Source organism: Tinamus guttatus, unplaced genomic scaffold (assembly GCF_059628265.1).
Source record: "Tinamus guttatus ecotype Peru unplaced genomic scaffold, ASM5962826v1 Tinamus_guttatus_pri_ptg000410l, whole genome shotgun sequence".
NCBI lineage: Eukaryota > Metazoa > Chordata > Aves > Tinamiformes > Tinamidae > Tinamus > Tinamus guttatus.
The window spans coordinates 124,334-147,466 of NW_028288944.1; the positions used below are offsets into that span (position 1 = coordinate 124,334).

Consider the following 23,133-nt stretch of genomic DNA (forward strand, 5'->3'; position numbering starts at 1 on the left):
AATGACAATATAGAGTTAATAAATATTTTGACATGGGAAATAATTTATCAATGTCTCCACATTATTTTTGTTTTTGAGTGGTAGTACCTAAATTGTTATCGGAAAGGTCAAACACAGATTCCTCAATAATTTTGCTAAGCATAGATTGGGTTTTATACCTGAAAGTTAAGAACATGAACTTCAGGGATCCTAAACTGGAAGACAATTTTCAGATTGAAAGTGTCAAGAAAAGATAGCTGGGGGAATCATTTCCAAACAATACCCACAAAGGCTAAAACTTTCACTTGTTAGTGAAAGTTTCTAATAAAAAAAAAAAAACACCTTATCCTGCTTGCTAGCATCAGTTTAATAAATTCTTTATGTCCTTCTGGAAGTATTAACCTAATTGTCCAGTTTATCTTTACAACAGAGATGGCCCTTCCTGCTGCAGCTGCCAGTAGCTACTTCTGAGTTTTCAAGTATGTTACTTATCCAGTGCCCACCCCTGTGACATCTCAGGCATTCAGCAACAGGAGTCACGTTCACAGGACGTGATTCTTTCCTTCTTCTGCATCTGGACTTTGAAAAGCATGTTTAATCCTATCTTCTGTACTATGTGCTTTATTAGAAATTACAAGTCAGAGAAGTGTACTTTGCCCATTGAACGGAAAGAGGGAAGGTAGCATTTAGTTCCACAGCTGAGGCCAATTACGTAGTTTCAGGCAACCAAGTTTTACCTTCCTGCTGCGCCAGGGAGGCAGAGCTGAGCTGCTGTGTCTCAGGCTACAGAAGATCGAGGACGAGCATTAATTCTTGCATACATGGTTTTAAGAGATTGTTTTATTAAAACAAAATAAAACAAATCATCCTTTTTTAAAAAAGAAAAGACATGTTATTTTTCTCAGAAGTTGATTCATTTCCAAGCACTCTGAAACTATATACTTCTCCATATAACAACTAGAGCTTACACAAAATATTTTTTTCCCCATGGGTCAGGCAAAAGGAGTCAGGGCATAACCATCCAAGGCAATATTGAGGAAGTATTTATAGTAAACAAAAACTGACTTTGTTTCCAAGGTATGTCCAACATAATTTTGATTTCTGGCAGAACACAAAGCATAAATTGGTCACTCTCTGACTAGAAGCCAAAGACAATTTCAAAACTATAGTAGGTATCAGTGTCCCAGTGGGAAGGCACTACATCTGAAGAGAAAAGGAAAAATATTTCCTCTTCATTGTGAGGAGTTGTGGTTGGCCGAACTGGCTATTTCAGCAGCAACATTGATGACAGACAGGACTCAGCATGGTTCTGTTTAAAGTCTATAATTTTTGTATAAGAAATTTATAAGCACACTTTCTACAAAACAAACTAGCTTCCTCTTGTAACACTGCTGTTCATATGTGCGTTCTATGCGCTACTGCTGGTTTCCTTACCAGCAGATCCATCACTTCCATTACTGTAATTCCGTAACAAAAAATATTTCTGTGTTTGGTGGCTTCAGGCATCTGCATGGACAATATAATCATTCTTAGAATCCTAGAATAACTCGGATTAAAAAAGCACTCCTGGAGGCCTCTTGTCCAAACATCGACACAGAGCAGGTCTAGTTAGATTAGGTTGCTCATGGCCATCTCCTTCAAGTACTGAGATACTTTAATGGGGGACAGAGATAAATTCAAACTCTAACTGCTAGAGTTTAAATTTAGTATAATTTTGCATGGAGTAGGGTACATTTTCCATTATGTATGAGAGGGAATTTTCTGCAGAAGACAGCTGTGGCAACCAAAGTGCTAGCAGTTTGTCTTCAGAACTTAGACTTTGTTTTTGTACACCTCCATACCAACATTACAGATATATTTTCCAAAACAGCTCAATGCCAGGGTCCAACATATTGTTCTTCATAATCTTCAGTATATTATATATATATGTATATATATATATATATATCATATAACACAAACAGTAGATCCATGTTTCTTGGTGGGTATTCCATTTCTTCACTTTTGCATGTGTCTCTGTTGCTTGAATACCTCAGTTTCCATAAATGATCTTCTGTCCCGACAGTTCATGCTTTGGGAGAATTCTCTAGTTGATCCATGCACCTACAAGCAGAGAGATCCATTTACAAGATTTTGTTCTGTGTAACAAGCTATGAATGACACATACCCAGTTAAAACCTTTGATAATTTTTAAGCGGTTCTGTAGATCAAAACAAAAAAGTGTTCTATTTTCTTGCACTGGCTAGATATTCATTCTCCTGTGCCTATGTTCTCTTTGAATTCTGCCAAGGTATTGTAGTTTTCCTCCATCTTTGGAGAAATCTTATCCACAATAGTCTTTTCAGCAAATGGGTCCACTTTGTATATCTGTTGCATTTACTATGTTAAAAATCATATACCAAGATGAGTAGACAGTATGCAAGAATGTGTATTTTTGGGACTATGTACCATTCGGTAATATGGGACTAGTAATAATAGGGTCAGTGCTTCCCATCCTAGCAGACAGGCCTTTGCCTATTTGCTTTTCAAAAACTAAATGTCAACAAAAGCACACAGAGATCAGTGTCATGACTGCATTTATCCTCATGTCCTGTAGTACATGAGTGGAGTAAGATAGTTATTTTGCACCAGTCAGAGATGTCGCCACTGCCAGCATGACTTCGATTCTCATCCAGATTTGCTATCACCATTACTGAAATTATTACAAAGATTTGGGTTATGACAGCAGTAACAATAAGAACCTGCCCATACTTCATTCCAGTTCTTCACAATGTCTGCCGCAGCCCAGTTTTGAGTCAGAACAAGCGGAAAGCAAGCAGGACCCTCCCTTAGCTGCAGTCCTCCCCTTCAGGAGTCTCTTGCATGAGTCAGTTCCCCCCAAAGCCCTCCATGTCCCCTACAATGAACGTGTCTGCAGGCACCGCTGAATACAGTGCAGCCAGACACACAGGAGATTTATCTTAGCAGGGTTAAAGGCCAAGCTCTCTGGATTAGGGGTTAAGAGTACAGGTGAGGGGGAAAACAAGCCACTTCTACAAACAATACCTCTGATTAGATAGGGATGAACAAGCTGGACTTTGAGATAGTTAAGCAAGACTGCAGAGTACAAAAAACAAGAAACATCCAGCACAGCTTGGATAGGTGGAAATAGGCAGACTCTGCTCAGCTCAAGCACACTCCGATTATACTTTAACTCCAACACGCAGGCAGCACTCTCTTGGGGCTCAGAGGCACTTGTTTTTCATGTGAATGCACATTATGCTCAAACATTTTCCAGCTATCAGTGTTTCTTCCGTTCAATTTCAAACCTTTTAGAGGTCTGACCACAGTGTTGGTAAGATTAATACTACCTAATTTATTGAACTGCAGAGACAAGCTTTAACTCTATTTCACTTTCATGTGGTGACCAACCACACAGTCTCCGAAATTATTCAACTGTTTCTTTCTTCCCCTTTGCTTCCTCTCACAGGTCTGCCACAGTTTGTCCTTCTTATCTCCTCACATTTACTGAGTGTTTTCATTTAAAATATTAATTAGTATGAGCATTTAAAAGCCAAAATCACTATCAGAATGATATTAGAAACATACACAAAACAAAATCTTAAATCCAAAGAAACTTAAGCAATTCTAAATTTTTATCTGATATCTGTAAATTAGGCTTTCCATTGATTTTGAAGTACTTCATGAGGCAACAGATTTCACTCAAAACTGTAATGTAGAACTGGTAGATCTTCTGCCAGTAAGATTGGATATAATAAAGACAAATATCAATTTTACTTGTGCTGTGAATATCCAGTACTTGTAAAATGGTACATATTTTTTTCTAACTCAACAAGCCACAAATTAAGACCTAAATAATAACTTACATCAGCCATAAAGTTATTTTGTGGTCTTTAAACTTTTAAAATACACTGAATACTTCTGTCAACTTTTGTGTGGTAATTTCAGATGGAAAAAATCAACATTAACATACAGCAGAGCAAAAACCTCCAGGCTGTTCAAATACAAACCCCACTTACATTGTGCGACATTTGTGCGACAGAAAAAAATGAGACATTTAACTTTATCCATCTCTTTCATAGCTGCTCACCATTTTTCTCTTCCTGTTCCTAGGCTATAAAAGGTAAAGTAACAATGAACATTCACAGTCTCTTGCTGTGTATCAGGTTTTTCAGTAATTATTCAGAGATTTGAGTGAGATTTAAAGATTTTTATATGAAAGAGTGTTTATGTCAGTTGCTTCATTAACAAATAAAAAGGCTATTATAACCCACTTATGAAAATTTAATCACTCCATTTAGAATCCTTAAGTATGTATGTTCCTTACACTTCTAAAAACACTTAAGACCTTCCAGTTTTAAAGGATTTTTCTCTACGGAAACACTTTAGCAATCACCACAACCATGTCAATTTGCCAGTAAAACTTCTGTCACCTGTGATAATAACTGAATGCACTTGTTTGTTTGCTCGAGTGCCCCCCCTTCCCATTCTCCCCAGCCCTACCCTACTCCTGAGGTTGCTGTGTTACCTCCCCCTCTCAAAGCCAGAGGCAGAAGGAGATTATGATCCCCAGAAAAGAACTTCCTCAGGAACAGAACTCTCAAAGAAAAGTCTTCCTACATGGTCAGCTCTACAAATCCAGGAAGCTTCTCCAGCCGCCTTGCCGGAGAGACCAAACCCCACATACCACTAAGAAGCTGGGAACACAACCAGCCTCATAGACGCCAACCATTGGTGAACACTAGAAAATGGCCTCTGTTTCACTGCACTGGCCTTGCCACTTTGTCATATTGCTATCGTCTGTACCCTCCTCTCGGCCTCTCTTTGCACCTCTCATTTCCTGTTCTATCGGAGCACCCAAATCTACATCCTGAACTTCATCCTTACTCCTCTGACTCCACCTTCAGTAATCCTCAAAATCCGTGTCCACCAAAAGTCCCCCAACCTTCCTGCATGGTGCTTCCTGTACTGAAGTCATGCTGTCCATAGCTACAAATCCAATCTCCTTCAAAATAATGTCCTCATGTAACCACCTCTGACAAGGCTCTTCACACCTGTAGACAACCATCTTGCTACCTTTAGTCCCATCTGTTACTGTGAGAAGGGCTTACATGAAAAAAGAAACAAATTCAAAATTAATTTTGACACTGGAAACCTGAGGGAGTCAGTGACACTGTAAGCTCAAACAGTAATTCAGTGAAACAGATACAGAGTCTAGCCAATATATTGATTTTGATGTAGAACAATTAGTGCAGGTAATAACTTTTGTTATGCTGTTGGTTGATTGCTGGGTTGAATGCAAATATATTGCATTCCCCTTACCATACAAGCTTATTCCCCTTACCTTATCTTGTAAGAACATATATTTTCTTAACCTAAATTTCAAATGGGTTTTGAAATCCTCTTACATAGTTCTAAATTTCAATCAGTGTTTTTTTTTTCTTTTTTCCAGTGTCCAGCATGCAGACCACTACTGATTTCTAAGCAGCACTATCTGAATCATAATTTGGAAAGAAGAGGTTTTCTGGCAAAAATGTGAAATGAGTAGTCACTCTAGATAATGTCACTGTCAGATTTAGTGCTATTAATATTTAGAACTATGATTCAGTGAAGTGAAAAAAATTAGCCGCCATGTTTATTCACTTTTCATCTCCACACTTCTCAGAACATCTGCTGGAACCTGCAGATCTAGAAGAGCTGGCTTTTAGCTGAGAAGGAATGGAAAGGCACGCACAAGGCACGTACCAGCTACTGCACAAGTTAAAAAAAAAAAAAAAAAAAAAGCTCTCAAAATGTAAGAACATAGGGCAGAATATAAGACTATCTAAAACATTTTCAAAAGATGAGAAAGCTGTCTTTTTCATTTTTTTTTTTTTTTGGAAAAGGAAAAGGGAAAAAGGAAGAAAAAAGAAGAATCTCAAATACTTTCTTACCTGTGACAGCTTTTGACCAAAGCAGGAATGACAAAAGGATTTTCTCTGTGGCACTGAAGTATGCCATAATTATGACACCTGCATCACCCCAAAAGGGTATTAGATAAGATAAATTATTAAAAATATTTTTAATCCATACTAGGAGCCTTTGTGGACGAAATTTCACAAGATATTGAGTTCACCTTTCTGCTAGAGTAAGGGACATGGGATATAAAGCAAATACCATAACCCGGTGAAGGTTTTCTTTCAATGTTACGTACCACAGCATTCTTCAGCAAAAGACAGATCAGAAAGGAGACAGTTAAAAACAACAAAACAAAAAACGCACAAGATCTTCCATTAAATTTGGTAGACTGAATTCACAGGTTTCTTAGATCTTTATTGTTTGTCACAAAGTTCTAGGGCTGGCATTGTATTAACTGCTAGGTTTTCTACACTCATTTACCTTGCCACACACCTCTAGAACTGATAGGCTCAGAGAGGAAGTGCCCTAATAAAGTTAACAGCTGTTCAGTGAGAGGCAAAATCACCTTTCTCACTTAGTTCATGCAAAGGTTAAAGGTGTCACTACATGAGCCAAAAAATTGAGAAAATACGTCACTATCCAAGCAAACACTGGGCTTTTTGGATAAAGACATGCCAATGTCCAAGGTCACTGGCTGCTGTTGCTGAAGATAGGATATTTGCCTAACATAGACCCTATACTGTACTTCTCTCCAGCGACGTGGAATGTAAATAAGAGAAAAATCAGCCATATCTATGTGGATTAGGCGCACTGCTGCACTTGATATAAAATAAATGTGGATATGCCGTTTATAGAGAATTTGCGCTTTTTCACAGAAACAATCTATTAAGTAACTGAGGCGATTTCATGTCATAACTCAGGCAGAAGGTGTTTCAGTAAGATTTCAGAGGACAGTTTAGCTTGAGCTTGTGCATCTTCATGTGGGCATACTTCTTCTGATAACCCTCACTGCCAAATGTGCCACACTGCACTGCTCTAAGGGAAATCTGGATTTGTTGCTTCATTAAACCTAGTACTGTAACATTAGCTTTTGCTTTTCTAAATGTGAACTGGAAAGGGAAAACACATTTTTGGCTTAAATTATCAGTGCAATAGGTAGGAAGTGACTGAAATGAGAATAATTCATGCCAAGCAAGAATCTACTCCATTGTTCCTGCATTTTGTTTTCTAGCCTTCTTTCCCATGTAGCTGCTCTGCACACTGTGGAGTTTCCTAAACATAAACATCTAGCCCTAAACTGAAAGTTACCTCCAAGTTGCATGTAAACAATTCCTCTTGTTGCTCTTGTAATTGTTTTTGCTATGTTTTTGAAAGAGGAGGAATACTGTAATATGAAAAACTGCTCAGTTCCACTTCATCATAACCTGTGCTATATGTACATGGGAAGGAGGTGGGGAGGAGAGGCAAAGGAACAGGGAGAAAAAAGAGATCCAATTGGCTCCGCATCGTTGTTTTCCAACAGCCAATGAACGATCTCCAGTGATAACATTCCCCCAACCAGCCAAGAGAGGTAGGAGAATAAAAAAAAAAAAAAAAAATTATAAAAGCTAGTGATAAGAAATACTAGGTCTCTTCGCCTGCAACCACCTCGTCAGGAGCTTGCAGCAGCAGAGGCAGTGTGTACAAACAAGTAAGTATAACCTTTTTGTCCTGAATCGTAAAGGTTGTACGCATATTAGCAGCTGAGTGTTGATGTGAACTGCATAGGCTTGGGGAGTTGTTTTTGTTTCCATTCTTTTCCAGGAGCAGCTTACAAGAATTAAACATGCAGAGATTCTGCAGTGATCTTCCAGTGCAATTCATTTACTATTTACACTGCCTTCCTACCTTAGTTTAGTAACTCGGAACTCCTAGTGTAAGTGTATAGTTTGAGGATACTAATATAATAACATACCTGAATTGTTTTCTACTGCTTCATTTTGTATGTGTTTGTTTATGTTTGCAATTTTTCCTGACAAATATTTATGCTGACAGAAATGCTATTATATGTATTCCATATGCAGTTTCCTCTAAAGTATAAGTGCACTTATGTTGATAAGTTTCTTGGCGGAGTGAAGAAAGGTAGGTTGGAATGGCAGGAACTAAGAAGAAAGAAATACTGGAAATACTATTTTTTTTTTGTGCTAGCATTAGGCTCTACCCTTGCAAGGTGTGAACAGCCAGCCACAGGGAACTGCCAGTTAATAAATACAATTCCTTACAGAGTCTGTGATTCTTTAACGTGTTCTCAGTGATCCTTTATATTTGGCACCTGAAGCTGAGGTTTCCCTGATGACATTTCAAAGACTTGAACTCTCAAGCAAATCTGACAACATTTTCTACTTTCTCTAAGAAGAGCTCAGCTCCAAAATAGAAGGAACTTCACACTAATTGCTGCACTTAAAAGAATCCAGTTTCTTGCTGCCTCTAGCTGTCTTTACCATCGTGAGTACACAAGGGTGCTTCACAGCAGCTGCAGAGACCAGATGCAGAGACTATAGTTTCCTTTCATACTTATAGAAGAGTGGGTATATTTGCTCAGAGCTATGAGTATAGCTTCGAAATCCATGTGACAATCAGATCAGGGAACAGCGAGTCTCATATATTTCCATCCACTTGAGATAAAATGGCCAGGAATGATCCCTAGACAGAGAACAAGGATGGAAAATTGTTCTCTCTGTCTCTCATAAACAGGAGCAAAAACCTAACAGGAAATTTACTATTACACATGCCAAAGTTCAACATGTATCTCCAAGGGCCTATCATGATGAAATCAGATTATGCTGAAATCTGCTTTTTGAGAGCTTTCACAAGAATTACTATGTCAATGAAAAACATACATTTCTTTTTCTAGGTTAATAAAAGTCTGAAGATCCCTTTTCTCCCCTAACATTAATTCACATTTTATCCTCTAGCAGTGAAGCATTTTGTATATTACAACTCTCATTTCTGTCACAAACATAAACAGAGAAACAGCCTCATCTTCCCTCTCACATCCTTATTAATCATACATACAAAAGGCACAGCTTTCATTGCAGTTTTCCAAAGCAAGTACTCACAGGATCACAGGATAATTCAGCTTGATAATGACAACAGAAGTCTCTAGTCCAACCTCCTGCTCAAAGAATGGTCAGTTATGGAGTCAGACCAGGTTGCTCTAGGCTTTATCTATTTGAGTCTTAAAAACCTTCAAGGATGGAGTCAGCACAATCTCACTGGGCAATCTGCTCCACCCCTCAACTGTCCTAACAGTGTAAAAAAAAAAAATCCTTTTATCTAGTCTGAATCTCTCTAGCTTCAGCTTATGCCTGTTGTTGCTCATCCTCCCACCATGGGAGGTGGAAGGTGGAAGTGGGTGGAAGAGCCTGGGTCTGTCTCTTCAATCACTTTCCCATAGGCTCCCCATAGGCTGCTCTTATGTCCCCTGAAGCTGAACAAGCTTGCAGACTGAACAAGCTCTGGTATTATAGTCTCTTCTCTCAACTGTTCCAGCCCTCAGCCTTCTCAGTGACCTCTGTTGAATTTGTTTCAGCTTCTCAGAGACTTTCTTGTACTGGTGTGGGGGACAAAACTGAAGAGAGTATCTAGATATGGTATAACAAGTGATGAGCAGAGAGGGATAATTCCTTCACTTGCTCCCCTTGCTCTCACAGCCCTTGTTGCTGCCAGGCATAATGCTGAGCTGTGCAGCGCTGCTTCTGGCCCTACTGGTCAATATTGCTGCTAGGATGCTGCATTGCTAGGGGCAAAGCTAGATGTTTGTCGAGCCCAAATGTCTTGGAGCCTCTTCTGGCCTCTTTCTCCTGTCTATTCAGGTCCTCCTGAATAGCAGTCCTGCAGGGCACTGTATCAACTGATCCTGCCAGTTTGGCATCATCTGCAGACATGATGCGAATGTGCTTCTCTGGGTTACTGATGAAGATGTTACAGAGGAAAAATCCAAGGCTAGACACTACAGTACTCCACTGCTCACTGGCACCCAGATAGATGACAAGTCACTTGTCCATCTACCCTTCTGATTATATCCTAAAATGTATATAGGATATTATGGGAAACTACGTAAAAAGCCTTGCTAAAGTCAGGATAAATTCCACGTTACTCTGAATATGCTGCCCTGTTTCAGATTCTACAGAAACAGAAGACTGTGCTCAGTCTGTAAAGATTCATCTTTTAAATCTAGATAGCAGACAGTACATTCACTTTCTACTCATTAATATCATTTAAAATATAAAAATATATCACAAAATTGCTCTCAGCAATATAATTATTAATAATTAAGATTATCCTATAATATTGCTCTTAACAACAAAAGTATTCCACACGCACTGCATCCTCTAGTGGGGGTGGGCTTATTTAACCGCTTACCATTTTCTCAAAAGTCAAAAAAAAACCAAAAAGAAATAGCTTTTTAACAAAATTATTTGGTGAAATCAGCCAATATATAAACTTATTCTCTTTAATGAGAATATAAGGTGTGTAGAACATTATGGGTCTGACCTTCCTACATACACAAATGAAATAAGGGACGAAATCCAAACAGGTTAATATTAGGTACCTGTAGAACAATTAGAATCAGATCTTGTATTTTGGCCTACACTTTAAGATATTTCATGCTCCGTATCTATTTCATGTAACCATGTATGGAACTTCTGCTTCTTCCAACCTGTCGCACATACTTTTTTGAAGAAGAATCTATGGTGTACACAGTGCAACAACATGCAAATATGATTTGTATGGTTAATTTTCAAAGAAATGGAGATGGTGTTGAAGGATTGTGTTTAGTGGTCACTGATTAACGAAGCTACATGTATTGCATATATACCATATTGCAAGAGTGGTGCCTGAAAAGAAGACAACAAGACCAACAGAACAATACAATTATTCTAATCTGATTTTTTCCTACCTGCTAACCAGTACTCAGGTGATTTCTTTTTCTGTAACATCAAAAGATGGCAGTCACTTCAGGTTTTGGATACAAAAGAAGTCAATAAAATATTCATGTTTCTAGGATGACCTCAAGTGGAATGCAGCAGTTTGTTCTTTCTGATGTTCGTCTTGCCTCTGCCCTTTGGCCCACGCTATTAATATTAACAGAATGCAATGTTTGTGCTGATATCTACAAAGATGTTTCCCCTGCAGCGCTCCTTTTTGGTACCTGAGACAAACATGAGATTTCGTCAGTACAATATTTACTTTTATAACTGTGTTGTTCCCTATAGCCCCATCTCCACTGTCACCTGGTCACCGATTGGGAAGAACTAAGAATACTGTTTAAGTTGCTTCTAAAATCTGACAAACACTGGAGGTAGCCCTAATGATGATTTTGATGTATGCTGTGCAGTTTTTTATTTGTTTGTTCTATTTTTTAAATGATAAAATGATATACTGTGAACATTTACCACAAAGAGATGCTCATCATCATATGCTCGTCTAAATAAATGTGAAATCACCTGAGCTTATGACACATACATGACACATAGAGTAACCTGCAACTTAAAACAGTTAAATAAAAATAAGACTTCTTGAAAACCTTTACTGGTGAGACAACTGTTATATTTTGCTACTAAGAAAAAAGGTCCTCTGGGACTTTCCATGCCTGGAAAAACTGACAAATTAAAAAGATAATCAGGCAAACTTCATTCACAGAGGAAATAAACACGGCGTCAAAACTGTGCTCACGACAGGGACATGATCATTTTTTGGGGGACCTGTGCCATGACATATTCAATTAGATTGCAGTGGCTATTTAGGGAGGCATTAGTGCTTCTCTTGATATGTTGGGAGCTTATTCTTCGCATGGCAGCAGTAATGAAGTGTTATTGAACTGCAAGCCTCTCCATCTTGTTTATACATCCACAGCAGCACATCACAGCAGACACACCCCTTCTGAATCCAGCGGAGAAGACTGTCGGAGATTATGCTCCTAATGAAGGATCATAGAAAAGGGCCCTAAATCAGGTGCCCCTGAACACCAAAATCTGGACTTTGGAACCAACACCAGCCTTACCAGTTTTTTTGCATTCACTTCACCATTTCGTCCCGCTTCTTTGCCAGTTATATGTAACACTCTCCATGTTATAGTTCCATGTAGCTCTACAGAGAAGCTGTGAAATACTCACAGTAGACTCATAGATCTTTTGGGGATCAGAGGTGATCAGATCTTTTGGGGAAAACAATACACAAGCCACCAAAATGGCTGTTTTTGTCAAGTATCCACCTACTCTACCATATTCTAAGGGACTACAGGCATGAAAACAGAAACTAACATGCTGTCTTCCAATTCATTCTTGCCTTGTGGAATGACAGAGTAGTGTCTCAGTCTCCCACACTACTCAGCTAGACTACTGCAAGAACAATCTATTGAAGCCTCTTGTTTCCATATTTCTGCTCTTTTTCTGCAGGCTCGTTTTGGGTGATAACCATCTCTTTGTTATCTTTATGTAAACACAGGAAACAAACAAGAAAAAACAGATGTTAGCTTCATCGTTTAGTGCACTACTGGGGAGAACGTATACTCACAATAAAGTAACCACAGTGGTTGATGAGGTTGTAGTTCTGCTAGCTGGGTTATAAATTATCTAGATCCACCTAGATCATACTGCAGCACACCTCCAAGCTTCAAGTAGATGTACTTTGATAATCCACTACTGATCTAGCAACTAACTATCTTTGACCTTGGGCAAGGTCATATTTTCCCACAACTTGCTGGTGTTTTCCTTTTGCACGGTGAATTAGTAGAGTTATTTCTCACCACATTTTACATAAAAATGTATGTAACTGTACCATGGATTTAGCTGAAATTCCTACAGTACTGTTATTAATAATTATTATATCAACAAGTTAGTTTTCCATTTTTAAGAGTTCTCTAAGAGATGTAACAGATCTGGAGAACAGGAAAGGACAAGCAGGGCTATAGATAAGCTTAATAAACTGTGCAGCACAGTCCATGGCTTTTCAAATTCTCTTTTAAAAATAGTACTAGTGGAGTTGTGGTCATCACAGAAAAAGAAGGGTGAGCTTCACAGAGCTCTGTCCACTAGTGAGATACAGAGAGAGGATTTCAACAACAGCTTCTTTGTAAGATCAAGGCATTTATTTCATTATTTCAGCAGTTGGGAGAGGAGGAAGCTCTCCCGTATTTGACACACACTTCATCACAGACTCTCTCAAGCTGTCTGTAAATCTGGAATGACTCATCTTTGACAAATCACATAGCAACACTTCTATCCTCCAGCAACTTATGCAAAGGAGAAGCAGACATCTGGACACTACATTTCAGTAACACTAGTCTCAGCTGGTAATCAATATTGTTCTTAATTTTGCACAGTATCATAACTGATCTTAAAGTGTCCTCAACTATAAATCAGAGACATAACAGCACTGGACATTTCCTGTGGCATTACCATTGCCAGAAAATTTTGGCACCATCTGGCAGATAACAAAACTCAATGGTGGCTGGCATCTGCCATTCCCCCTGATGATCCCTCCTCATTATGCCCTTCAGTAGAAAGAGCAAGCTAGAGATTCCCTAGTAACACAGTATGTGTGGGAACTTGAAAAGGTTGAAGAAAAATGGCTTTCTCTGTGAGCTGATCTCTAGTACACGTTGAAATGAATGGTGGGAACTATGAGGTGTTGACAGATTCTTATTCCTCTCTAAGGCTTTTCGAGAATCGAAAGATAAATTTACTGCACAGAAGCCTGCCCTCCCTGTGGGGGGAAAACTCGTAATTTGAGATCTGATGTGTCATTTTTAATGATTCCTCTCATGAGTGTACCACCTGTCAGTAAAAACACGGGTGTTCCTCTAGCTAGAGCATGTGATAAAGTCTTCTTGTCTCAGGCTCCACACTCTTATACACAAGAAAATTATTTGGTCTGTTCAGATGATCTGAGGAACTGTAATTTAATCCCAGATAATCAAAACCTTATGAAGGTTAAACACTTCATCAGAACAAGACAGAACCTGAATTTCAGGTGTTGGATATCTGCATCTGGTAAGCCTCTCTCAGCACTGAAAAGACAGAAATGGGGTGTGAACCCTTCTGACATCTTTAATCTCTATAATACAGCCATCTTGCTACAGATTAAAAGCAGACATGGGCAGGAGAAACACAAAGTAAGGTAGTACAGAGAGGATGAAAATGCAGGTAGACAAAGCAAATACTGGCAACAAACACTAGCTATGGAATGAGAAAAGGGGCATTGTTCTTTGGAGCGTAAAGGTCAGCTGTGCGAAAATGTTAACTGTCTTCCGACCAGGACCAAGATGTCCTAGCTGTTTTGCACAGGAGTTTGCGCTTTCTGCAATTAGCATACTTGTTAGTTTACTACTGGTTTTTATGAGAAATGGACCTCCCTTTAGGCTCTGAGCAAATCTATGCAAAATGCAAAATTTTTCCTACTTTGGTTCTGGAAGGATACATGAGCATGTGATTTCTGCATTTCCCTCTTCTAGTATCATAAAACACACCAAGTTCAGAAGACATCAAACTAGATTTCTGAATGACGTTTCAGTGATGAAACAAATCAGACAAGAAACAAGAAAGAAGCCTCTAATAGGAATACTTGAGACTGCCATCTCTGATTCACATGTCGTGCATACCATCTTCCCCAATTCTCTTCCACAGATAAGGCATCATGACCCACCAATTCCCAGCACTGTCTCCAGAGCAGAAGAAAGCTCTTTCAGACATCGCTCAGCGCATTGTGGCTTCAGGAAAGGGGATCTTAGCTGCAGATGAATCAGTGGGTGAGTGTTGAATAACAATCAACTAGGATTACCAGGGCCTTTTCCCTTCATTTTGCTTAATCTTCCAAATCAGTGGAGTAAATCAAAACAATTAAAAACTGCCTGTAGGAACAACTGTTCCAGCCAGACAGGGTTGAGTCTGTAGCAATGAAGGCTGCTAATCGGGTTTTGAAGGGAGGCCTTGAGCTGAAGTCTCCAATCTTTCTTATTACTTCCTGTGAATACTAAAGACCTAACTACACCTGACACCTTTCTGTGGAACCTTTGGCTACCTTGCCAGGTACCATGGGCAACAGGCTGCAGAAGATCAACGTGGAGAACACAGAGGAGAATCGCCGTGCGTTTAGAGAGATTCTCTTCTCCTCGGATGCTTCCATCAATCAGAGCATTGGGGGAGTGATCCTCTTCCATGAGACTCTCTATCAGAAAGACAGCAGTGGGAAGCCATTTCCAGCTCTCATCAAAGAAAAAGGCATTGTGGTGGGAATAAAGGTGGGTATCTGTATGTGTCTGGCTGTCACAATTCTCGAAGCCCTATTTCCAATGAGAATTATAATACAGGGGCTGCACTCTTCCCTGCAAAACCTTTTTCCTTTTTTTTTTTTTTTTTTAATAGAGGATCTCTGTCCTCATTCTCTGTATAGCTTTTGAAGAAATAAGCAGGACAGATTTGTACATTTATATATGATCCAGAACCTTTTCATCCAGCACTACTTCCTTGCAACAAATGTTATATCATTCACTAACACCAAACCTCTTCTCTCAGTACACAAATTAAAATCCTTTCAGAGACTGGCAGAACTCTTGAGCTGTTCCCTTTGTTCCCTTCAGCCACCTGCGTACGGCCAAGTCCTCTTTCTGAGTTCACTCTTTTCTTCTCCTTTGCTTCAACACATTTTGGCTATCTCCCCTTAGCTTGTTCAGTCCCATACCTTACCTATAGTTTGTCTGCAAAGACAGACCAGCCACGAGTCACAAGATAAGTAACAGACTGATCTCCATCTATTTTTCCTGTCTCCACAGCTGGATAAAGGCACAGCACCCCTAGCAGGAACAAATGGAGAAACCACCATACAAGGCAAGGAGAGATCTAAATGTGATTATGATTGTAAAGTGAAAGCTACCAGATGATCTGATCGCAGCCTTAGCTGGGGCCATGATAGTTTTGGTACTGTGTTGAGAACACAAAGTTGAGCCCTACCCATAAAGATTCTTTTATCTGCAGGGCTGGATGGACTGGCTGAGCGCTGTGCCCAGTACAAGAAAGACGGTGCTGACTTTGGCAAGTGGCGGGCAGTGCTGAAGATTACCAGCACAACTCCGTCTCAGCTTGCTATCCAGGAGAATGCTAACACACTTGCACGCTATGCCAGCATCTGCCAGCAGGTATCTACCCTCCACTAGCCTTTATTGAGATGCTGTTACGAGTTCTCACTGTTTCCTGTGATAGCAACTATATCTCTGTAAGCAGATTAAAAAATAATAAGAAAGAGCAGCCAGACTGCAATCAGGACACTATCAGTGTTGGGTTGGGCAGTTTTGTTTCCACACCAGCAAAGATTTTTCCGTTTTCTTTCCTTAGCATGGGTTGGTGCCCATTGTAGAACCAGAAATCTTGCCTGACGGAGACCATGATCTCCAGCGTTGTCAGTATGTGACAGAAAAGGTAAGCTATCCTTGCTATGCCCCTCTTCAAAAATCACTGATTGTCTAGTGCAGAGTTTGCATTCACAAATCTTATGGGGTTTTGACCAAAAAAATACTTCATAACTACACTGTAGAAATGAGATGTCACAAATGATGATTTAATAGAAAATAAGAGTTTTAGAAAACAAGAGAAATTTAGTCGCTTGTCATTTGGATGCCAAATCGAATCTCTGTTACAAGCATCTCACAAAGGTTAATGGGGGGTAAAAATATCTACCTCTTATTCTGTACCCATGTCCACAAATAAATCCAAGAAACATAAAGAGTATCTTAGTCATGCCAAAAGCAGTAGTATCTCCAGGGCTGCACTCGCCACCGCTGTGCTAAACTTCAAGAGAAAGGGAAGTTCAGTTTGATCTTCTCTCCGCTCCCTCAAGCAATAAGCTGTCTTTTCACAATAGGCTGAGCACACTGCATGTGAGAATTAGGTGAGTCTCAGTATGTCAAGACCTCAGAGGCATGGGTGAGGGATGTGAAATCTCAGCATACTGTGATCATGGGTCTATATTAATCCTCCTGTTCTCAGGTTCTGGCTGCTGTCTACAAGGCCTTGAATGATCACCATGTCTACTTGGAAGGGACACTGCTGAAACCGAACATGGTGACAGCTGGGCATTCCTGTCCCAAGAAATACACACCTCAGGATGTAGCTGTAGCAACTGTCACTACTCTCCTGCGTACTGTTCCTGCTGCTGTGCCTGGTGATTCCCAATTTATTACTATGTACCCATTACTATGTATCACACTGTCATTCTCACTGGCCTTGCTCCTGAACTCATTGCTCTAGCACATAAGGGTCAGGGGCTATGGTGGCTGCAGCACTCAGCTTCTTTTCTTCTGTATTGCAGGAATCTGCTTCCTGTCTGGAGGTCAAAGTGAAGAGGAGGCTTCTCTCAACTTAAATGCCATGAATCAGTCCCCTTTGCCAAAACCCTGGAAACTGACTTTCTCATATGGGAGAGCTCTGCAGGCCTCTGCACTGGCAGCATGGGTGGGCAAGTCAGAGAACAAGAAGGCCGCCCAAGAAGCCTTCTGCAAGCGCGCACAGGTAACTTCCCCTCAATTCAGAGAGTATGAAGATACCTTCAGTTTGGACTATACTCCTGATGACTGCTAAGGCAGTCACCTTCCTAAGACTCTTGATCCTAGCCTTTCTGGGTAGCCTGATACAAATCTAATGGAAGAAAAAGCAGACATACCAACCAATGACAATTAGATCATCTTCTTTGGTAATGTGGAACTACATCCTCTGTGTGTCTATCTGAGAAAAGTGCTTCCCCTTCTACCACACCAGCAAGTGATCAAACAAAAGCTCTTACCTGGGACCACGACTGGTTGCCTTGGCAGTGCCACAAAACTGAGCTAGTTCATAAATGTCACCGGGAAATTCAGAATCTGTCTCCATTTTCCCTAATTTTGCCTTACTTCTTTGTTTGCTCCTAGTGTTTTCCTACAATTGTCTCTGTTATTCCTGGCTAACTGCTTTCCCTTTTTCTTTTTTTTTTTTTCCTCTCCAGATTAATAGTTTAGCTTGCAGAGGACAGTACGTCGTGTCTGGGAAGACTGATGCAGCTGCCATGCAGTCACTTTTCACTGCGAGCTACACTTACTGAAAGAACAGGAATCGTGCTTCTGTCCTATTCCTCTTCATAGGTTGAAGATGCTCAGAATGAAAGAAAAACGAAGAAATCTAATTACCTTTACCCTAAACAAAATTGAAAATAAAACGATTAGCTTCCCCACCACCCTTTGCTATTATGACTTAAGGATAGAATATTCCTCTCTGATCTACATGTACAAACAGAATACTTCCCAGAGTACAGGCAACAACTGCCATTGAAACAATAACTCGACTATCCCTCTGGTTTAAACTCCTTCCCCAAAATACCAGGCAGATTAAGTGTTTGAAATAAGTTTGGAAACCATGGTCTCCAGCAATTTGAATGCATGCCTTCCCGCACATGCTGCTGCCAAAAAAAAAAAAAAAAAAATCTGAATTACAAAACCTGACTGTCTTCAATTATACAAATAAAACAATAATCAAAGGCTAATCTCTATCTCGTAAGTCTTTATTCTGTACAAACTTTTCAGTCTCTTTCCTGTGTTTGTGATGTTCAGTTGCCCAAGTTAAATCATGAAACACTATTGCTGGTAAACTAGAAAACCCTGAGGAGATCAAAGTGAAATAAATCAGCAAGGATAAAACTAAAGACATTAATCCTACTAACTGGAGTCAAGCAGACTGTGAAAACTTTGTATATACATTTGTATATATACATATGACAAGCACTTCATTGGACTCCAGCCACAAATAAATAGGATACCTTCAAAAGCTGCTCATGTTTCTGGAAAAACTATCTCTTTGGTTTAGCATGATGCATCTGATATCCACCCAGTTAAGGCTGAACAAGTTGAGCCAGTGCTGTGCAAAGACTAATATTTCAAAAGTGCTTTTACTGTACAGCCTTCAAATAATTAGCATAACACATGCAAAGAGGTGTCTGAAACTCTTGATCTTGAGTTGGAAAGTCAGGCTGAAGTTGGGGACCCACTGTTTGGCCTCCGAAGCGTTGTTACGTAGTTGCTAGGGGTGTAACTTTTGTCAAATAAAGAAGAATTAGACAGTTACCAAAAAATGTGTTATGGAAACAGCAAAACCAAACTATACAATAATAGGTACCAAGCAACTTGCTACATTAACCAATAAGCAGCAGCTCAGAGCATGTACATACCAAATAATCTGGAAGATACTCTTCCCCTTTCTGCTCTGCCCAGAAGGACAAGGTACAGTTCTGCTGCTGGGTCGCCTGTCCGTGAAGGACCTTCATGGATGCCTGGGGACCTCAGCACATTCAGTGTCCTGCCCGTCTGACCACTGATACAGATGCTCCCGTCAGCAAGGAAAGGCAAGGAGAGATAACTGCTTTTCTGTAACTCTTTCGTGTTCTTTGAGATAATAACTGCAGCAAGTGCCCAAACCCCCTCACATGGATCCCATCATTGCACAGTAATTAATAACTACATCGAGTCTGTCCTGATGTAAAACAAGAAAGACAATCATGTGACTTGTCAAAAGGCACTCTGGAGGCCATAGCAGAGTCAGGAGCAAAACCAGTGTTCTGGCTCAGTTCTTGTCCTCTGGGCCTTCAAGCATCTGAATTCAAATAACTCCCTACTCCCAGCAAATAGATCATTGTTGTGCTACATACACAATACTCAGTATGATATTTCTTTTAAAATTGTGATATTTCTTTTAAAATGAACACTGGGGGAAAAAAAATCCCCAAAATTGGCGGGGGGGGGGGGGGGGGGGAGGGAGTTCACTGTCTTTCTAAAATGGAAGTTTTATCTTTGCTAAATATTTCCTGCTTCTCTGCTGGACAAAAATCTGTGCTAGGTACAGCTGCAGGCTGTTCTCTTTGACAAAGAGATTTATGACCAGAGCACGGTATTTGCTTAAACATGTTACCACAAATCAAAGCAAGGCTATGTCTTTTGGCTGTGGGCAGATTAAGCATTATTTCTGGCTTTTAAAAATGAGTGCCCTTGTAAAGAAAAAAAAAAAAAGGAAAAGCAATTTCTCCTGTATTTGTTTGTTCATATCTGAATCTGTTAACAGGCAGAAGAAACTCCCTGTGAAAACATATGCACTGATGAGGCTGGCATCTCTTACAGCCCAAAGATGCAATGAAAGCCTCACAACAGCTGCTGCAGGGAAAAAAAAAAAAAAAAAAAAAAAAAAAAAAAAGGAGGAAAAGGGATCACTAAAATCTCCGCAGGTGATGACATATGCCCGTACCTTATGTTGTTTTAATCCTGCATACTCTGTTGCCAAACCTCATTCCCACGCCGCAGCTGTGACCGCCGGGCGCCTTTTCCCCTGCGAAGCGCCACAACCCTTGGACGGAGCAAACCTGCCACTCCGTCTCGTAGCCCTGCAGGACACGGCGACGCGGGCCACCTCTCGGGCTCCTTCCTCAGGGAGCGCACGGGGCGCCCGGGACGAGGGGAGCAGCGGGGCAGCGCGCTGGACTGGGTGCATGCAAGGGCAGACAGAGATCGTGAACAGTGGGCACCGCTGGCCTCCTGCGACCGTTAGCCGTTGGCGTGACCGTTGGCGTGACCGTTGGTGACCGTTGGCGACCGTTGGCGACCGTAGGCGCGGCGCTCGGTGGGAGGAGAACTACAGTTCCCATGATGCAGCGCGCGCGGGGGGGGGGGAGCCGCCTTCCCCTGGCGGCGCCGCGCGCAGCCTGAGGGGAGGTGTCTCAAGATGGCGGCGGGCGCGGCGCTCATGGCCGTGGGGCGGCGGTTGCGCCTCGGCGCCGCGCAGCGCCGCGCGCTATGGGGTGGCTACAGGTAACCCGGAGCGTCGGGGATAGGGTGGCCCTTTGCCGCCCTGAGAGGCAGGGGCCGTCGGTCTCCTCTGCCCCGCTGTCCCAGGCTGGGCCCGGGGGCCGCCGCGGCGCGTGGATAGGAAAGACGGGAAAGTAGGTCATGAAGGTTTGAAATTCTCCAAGCAGTAAAATGAGCAAGGCAGATGATCGCTGTGTATTGACAAGCTTTGTGGCAAGCAGCGTTGGGGATAAAGAGCAGGGCTGGCGTTGGCACTTCTTCTGTGCATAACAATACAATAATAATAATACAGTAATAATATAACCTGCCATATTCACACAGAGGTGTGTAACCTCTCTGGAGAATCAGACCTTAAAGGACTGTGAGTAGCAATGTGCTTTGATTGATTAAGTAGCCAAGACGCTGAAAATACTTGACTTACATGATGTGTCAATGTGTCATATAATTGTCATATATCTTATACCAACAGAAAGAAGGAGGAAGGACTAGAAATAGACAAAATAATAGAGCCAGAGGAAAAGGAACCCAGCTTGATCTGCCCCCCACCACGCAGCAGAAACTATGTCCCCCCAGCAAATCTACAGAGTAACCTCGAGAGTCTTGTCAAGGAGATTTTTGGGCCTTCAGTTCCTGATAATTGGCAACAGACATCTCTGAAAGAAAATAGGTTAAAGTTTCTTCTCCTGGATCAGCTGGCATCAGACCTTGGCCATACTGTCCCAAATTCACAGCTCCATCTGATGTGCAGTGCTGAGGATGTCTTGAATTTCTACAGCACCCCTGTGAAGGATGTATCAAAGTTTGATGAACTGTCTGCTGCAGAGCTACCCCCAAACCTGAAGATTATTTGGGAACAGTGAGTCACACTGTGAGGCATCATGTTGTTTTGCTTGTGTTCCTAAGACAGCATAGCACAGCAGACCCCTTCCAGCTGTTTATCAGCCAAAAGTTTGAATATCATGAATAAAAGCTAATATTGTCTTAAAATGTCATTGTTTCTGTTTATTCTATTCTGAAAAGAGCAGAATTTGGTGCTATAGAACAGTGCCACCGTATGGTCAGTAGAAGTAATAATGTAGGTTTTTGGCCTATGCCATGCTGCCTGGAAGTTGTAGGACCTCGGGGGTGGAAATCAGAAAGAGCCAACTCCTATTTCTTCCCTACACACTGTAAACATTCTGTTTTTCAATCTGCAGCCTGCAGTGATCATTTACTAGTGCACGTGAATTTTACTGAGGCAGAAAGAAACACTTCACAGATAGTGTTTGGAGGTAGGTATGCTCATCTCCAAGCTTCTATGGAACTATGCACCTGGTAATACCTGGTTAATAAGACCCTGGTTAATAAGACCAGGCCAGTAGCACAAAAGGAATTCGGCACCAGGTCTAAATGCAGGTGCAAACTTGCTGAGGGTGACTCTGTGCCTGTGTCCAGGTCATTGATGAATAAGGTAATGAGCCTGGACCAGTGAAATAAAATTCTTGAGCCATGGAAGGCCTAAGGGCTAGATTTTCAAAGGTGCTTAAGTAGTTTGTAACAGTTGGACTTTCAAAAGTACCTAATTTCTATGGAGTTAAATTATAAATACTGGAAAAACTCAAAAACAAAAACCTATCAATCTATTTGCAGGACCGGACCTAACATTAGCTTTTATGACCAGAGACAGCAGAAGGAACAACGACGACAGTAAAATAAAGCTGAAGGAAGCTAGGTTGGGAATATATTTCATAAGTGAGAGATTATATGCCAGGCTAGGTAAAGAGAAGTCTATATGAATGAAATAAGGATTTTTTTTTTCTCTGTGAAGAGGTTCATGAATCTGTACAAGCAGCTGGGGGAGACAGAACTCTATCGTCCCATCTGCTCTCTTGCTTGGGTGCATTAGCTGATTCCTATGCTCCAAAACCAGGAGTTTTCAAGCTAGACGTTGAGCACATGTTCAGACCTGGTCTATTTAGTCCTCCTGCTGTTGATAGCATTCTAGGAATTACTGAAATGAACATCCTGTCAAATACACAAAGTATTCCAAAGCCAGAAAATGCCCTTTTTTTTTTTTTTTTTGCATTCAGGAAGAATCGGGAAACAAGTGAAAACATAATCAGAATTATTAGTGATTGTTAGTGCTAGAGAAGAGGGAGGGTCAGAAATTAAACATACGGATTTTTTTCTGCATCCAGCCTTTGTCACCTTATGAGATAGAATAACTGCTTATAGTAACCATTTTGATCTATATGGGAGACTTGAAGCTATGCGTGCATATAAAATTCCCTAAGGCAGACACTATGATAAGGAAGGTGGTATTGGCAGTTTCTTTCCAAAAGTACTCTTTAAACCCTATGTTGCTTCAGTGATGTAATTGAAGTCCACAAATTTAGCAAAAGGAGACTGTATTTCAAATACCA

At 40.8% G+C, this 23,133-nt stretch overlaps 2 protein-coding genes across 2 annotated transcripts; both read left to right on the plus strand.

The window, feature by feature from the left end:
- Window positions 1-7,357: 7,357 nt before the first annotated feature.
- ALDOB (aldolase, fructose-bisphosphate B) lies at window positions 7,358-18,110 on the plus strand. The gene is made up of 9 exons (XM_010219349.2): window positions 7,358-7,567; window positions 14,547-14,668; window positions 14,949-15,160; window positions 15,692-15,746; window positions 15,894-16,054; window positions 16,251-16,334; window positions 16,902-17,076; window positions 17,224-17,423; window positions 17,893-18,110. Exons 2-9 carry the CDS (start codon window positions 14,557-14,559, stop codon window positions 17,986-17,988), a joined length of 1,095 nt encoding a protein of 364 aa, XP_010217651.2. The 5' UTR covers window positions 7,358-7,567; window positions 14,547-14,556; the 3' UTR covers window positions 17,989-18,110.
- A 2,519-nt stretch (window positions 18,111-20,629) lies between these two features.
- Window positions 20,630-21,708, plus strand: MRPL50 (mitochondrial ribosomal protein L50). The gene is made up of 2 exons (XM_088531365.1): window positions 20,630-20,734; window positions 21,201-21,708. Exons 1-2 carry the CDS (start codon window positions 20,649-20,651, stop codon window positions 21,589-21,591), a joined length of 477 nt encoding a protein of 158 aa, XP_088387491.1. The 5' UTR covers window positions 20,630-20,648; the 3' UTR covers window positions 21,592-21,708.
- Window positions 21,709-23,133: the final 1,425 nt, after the last annotated feature.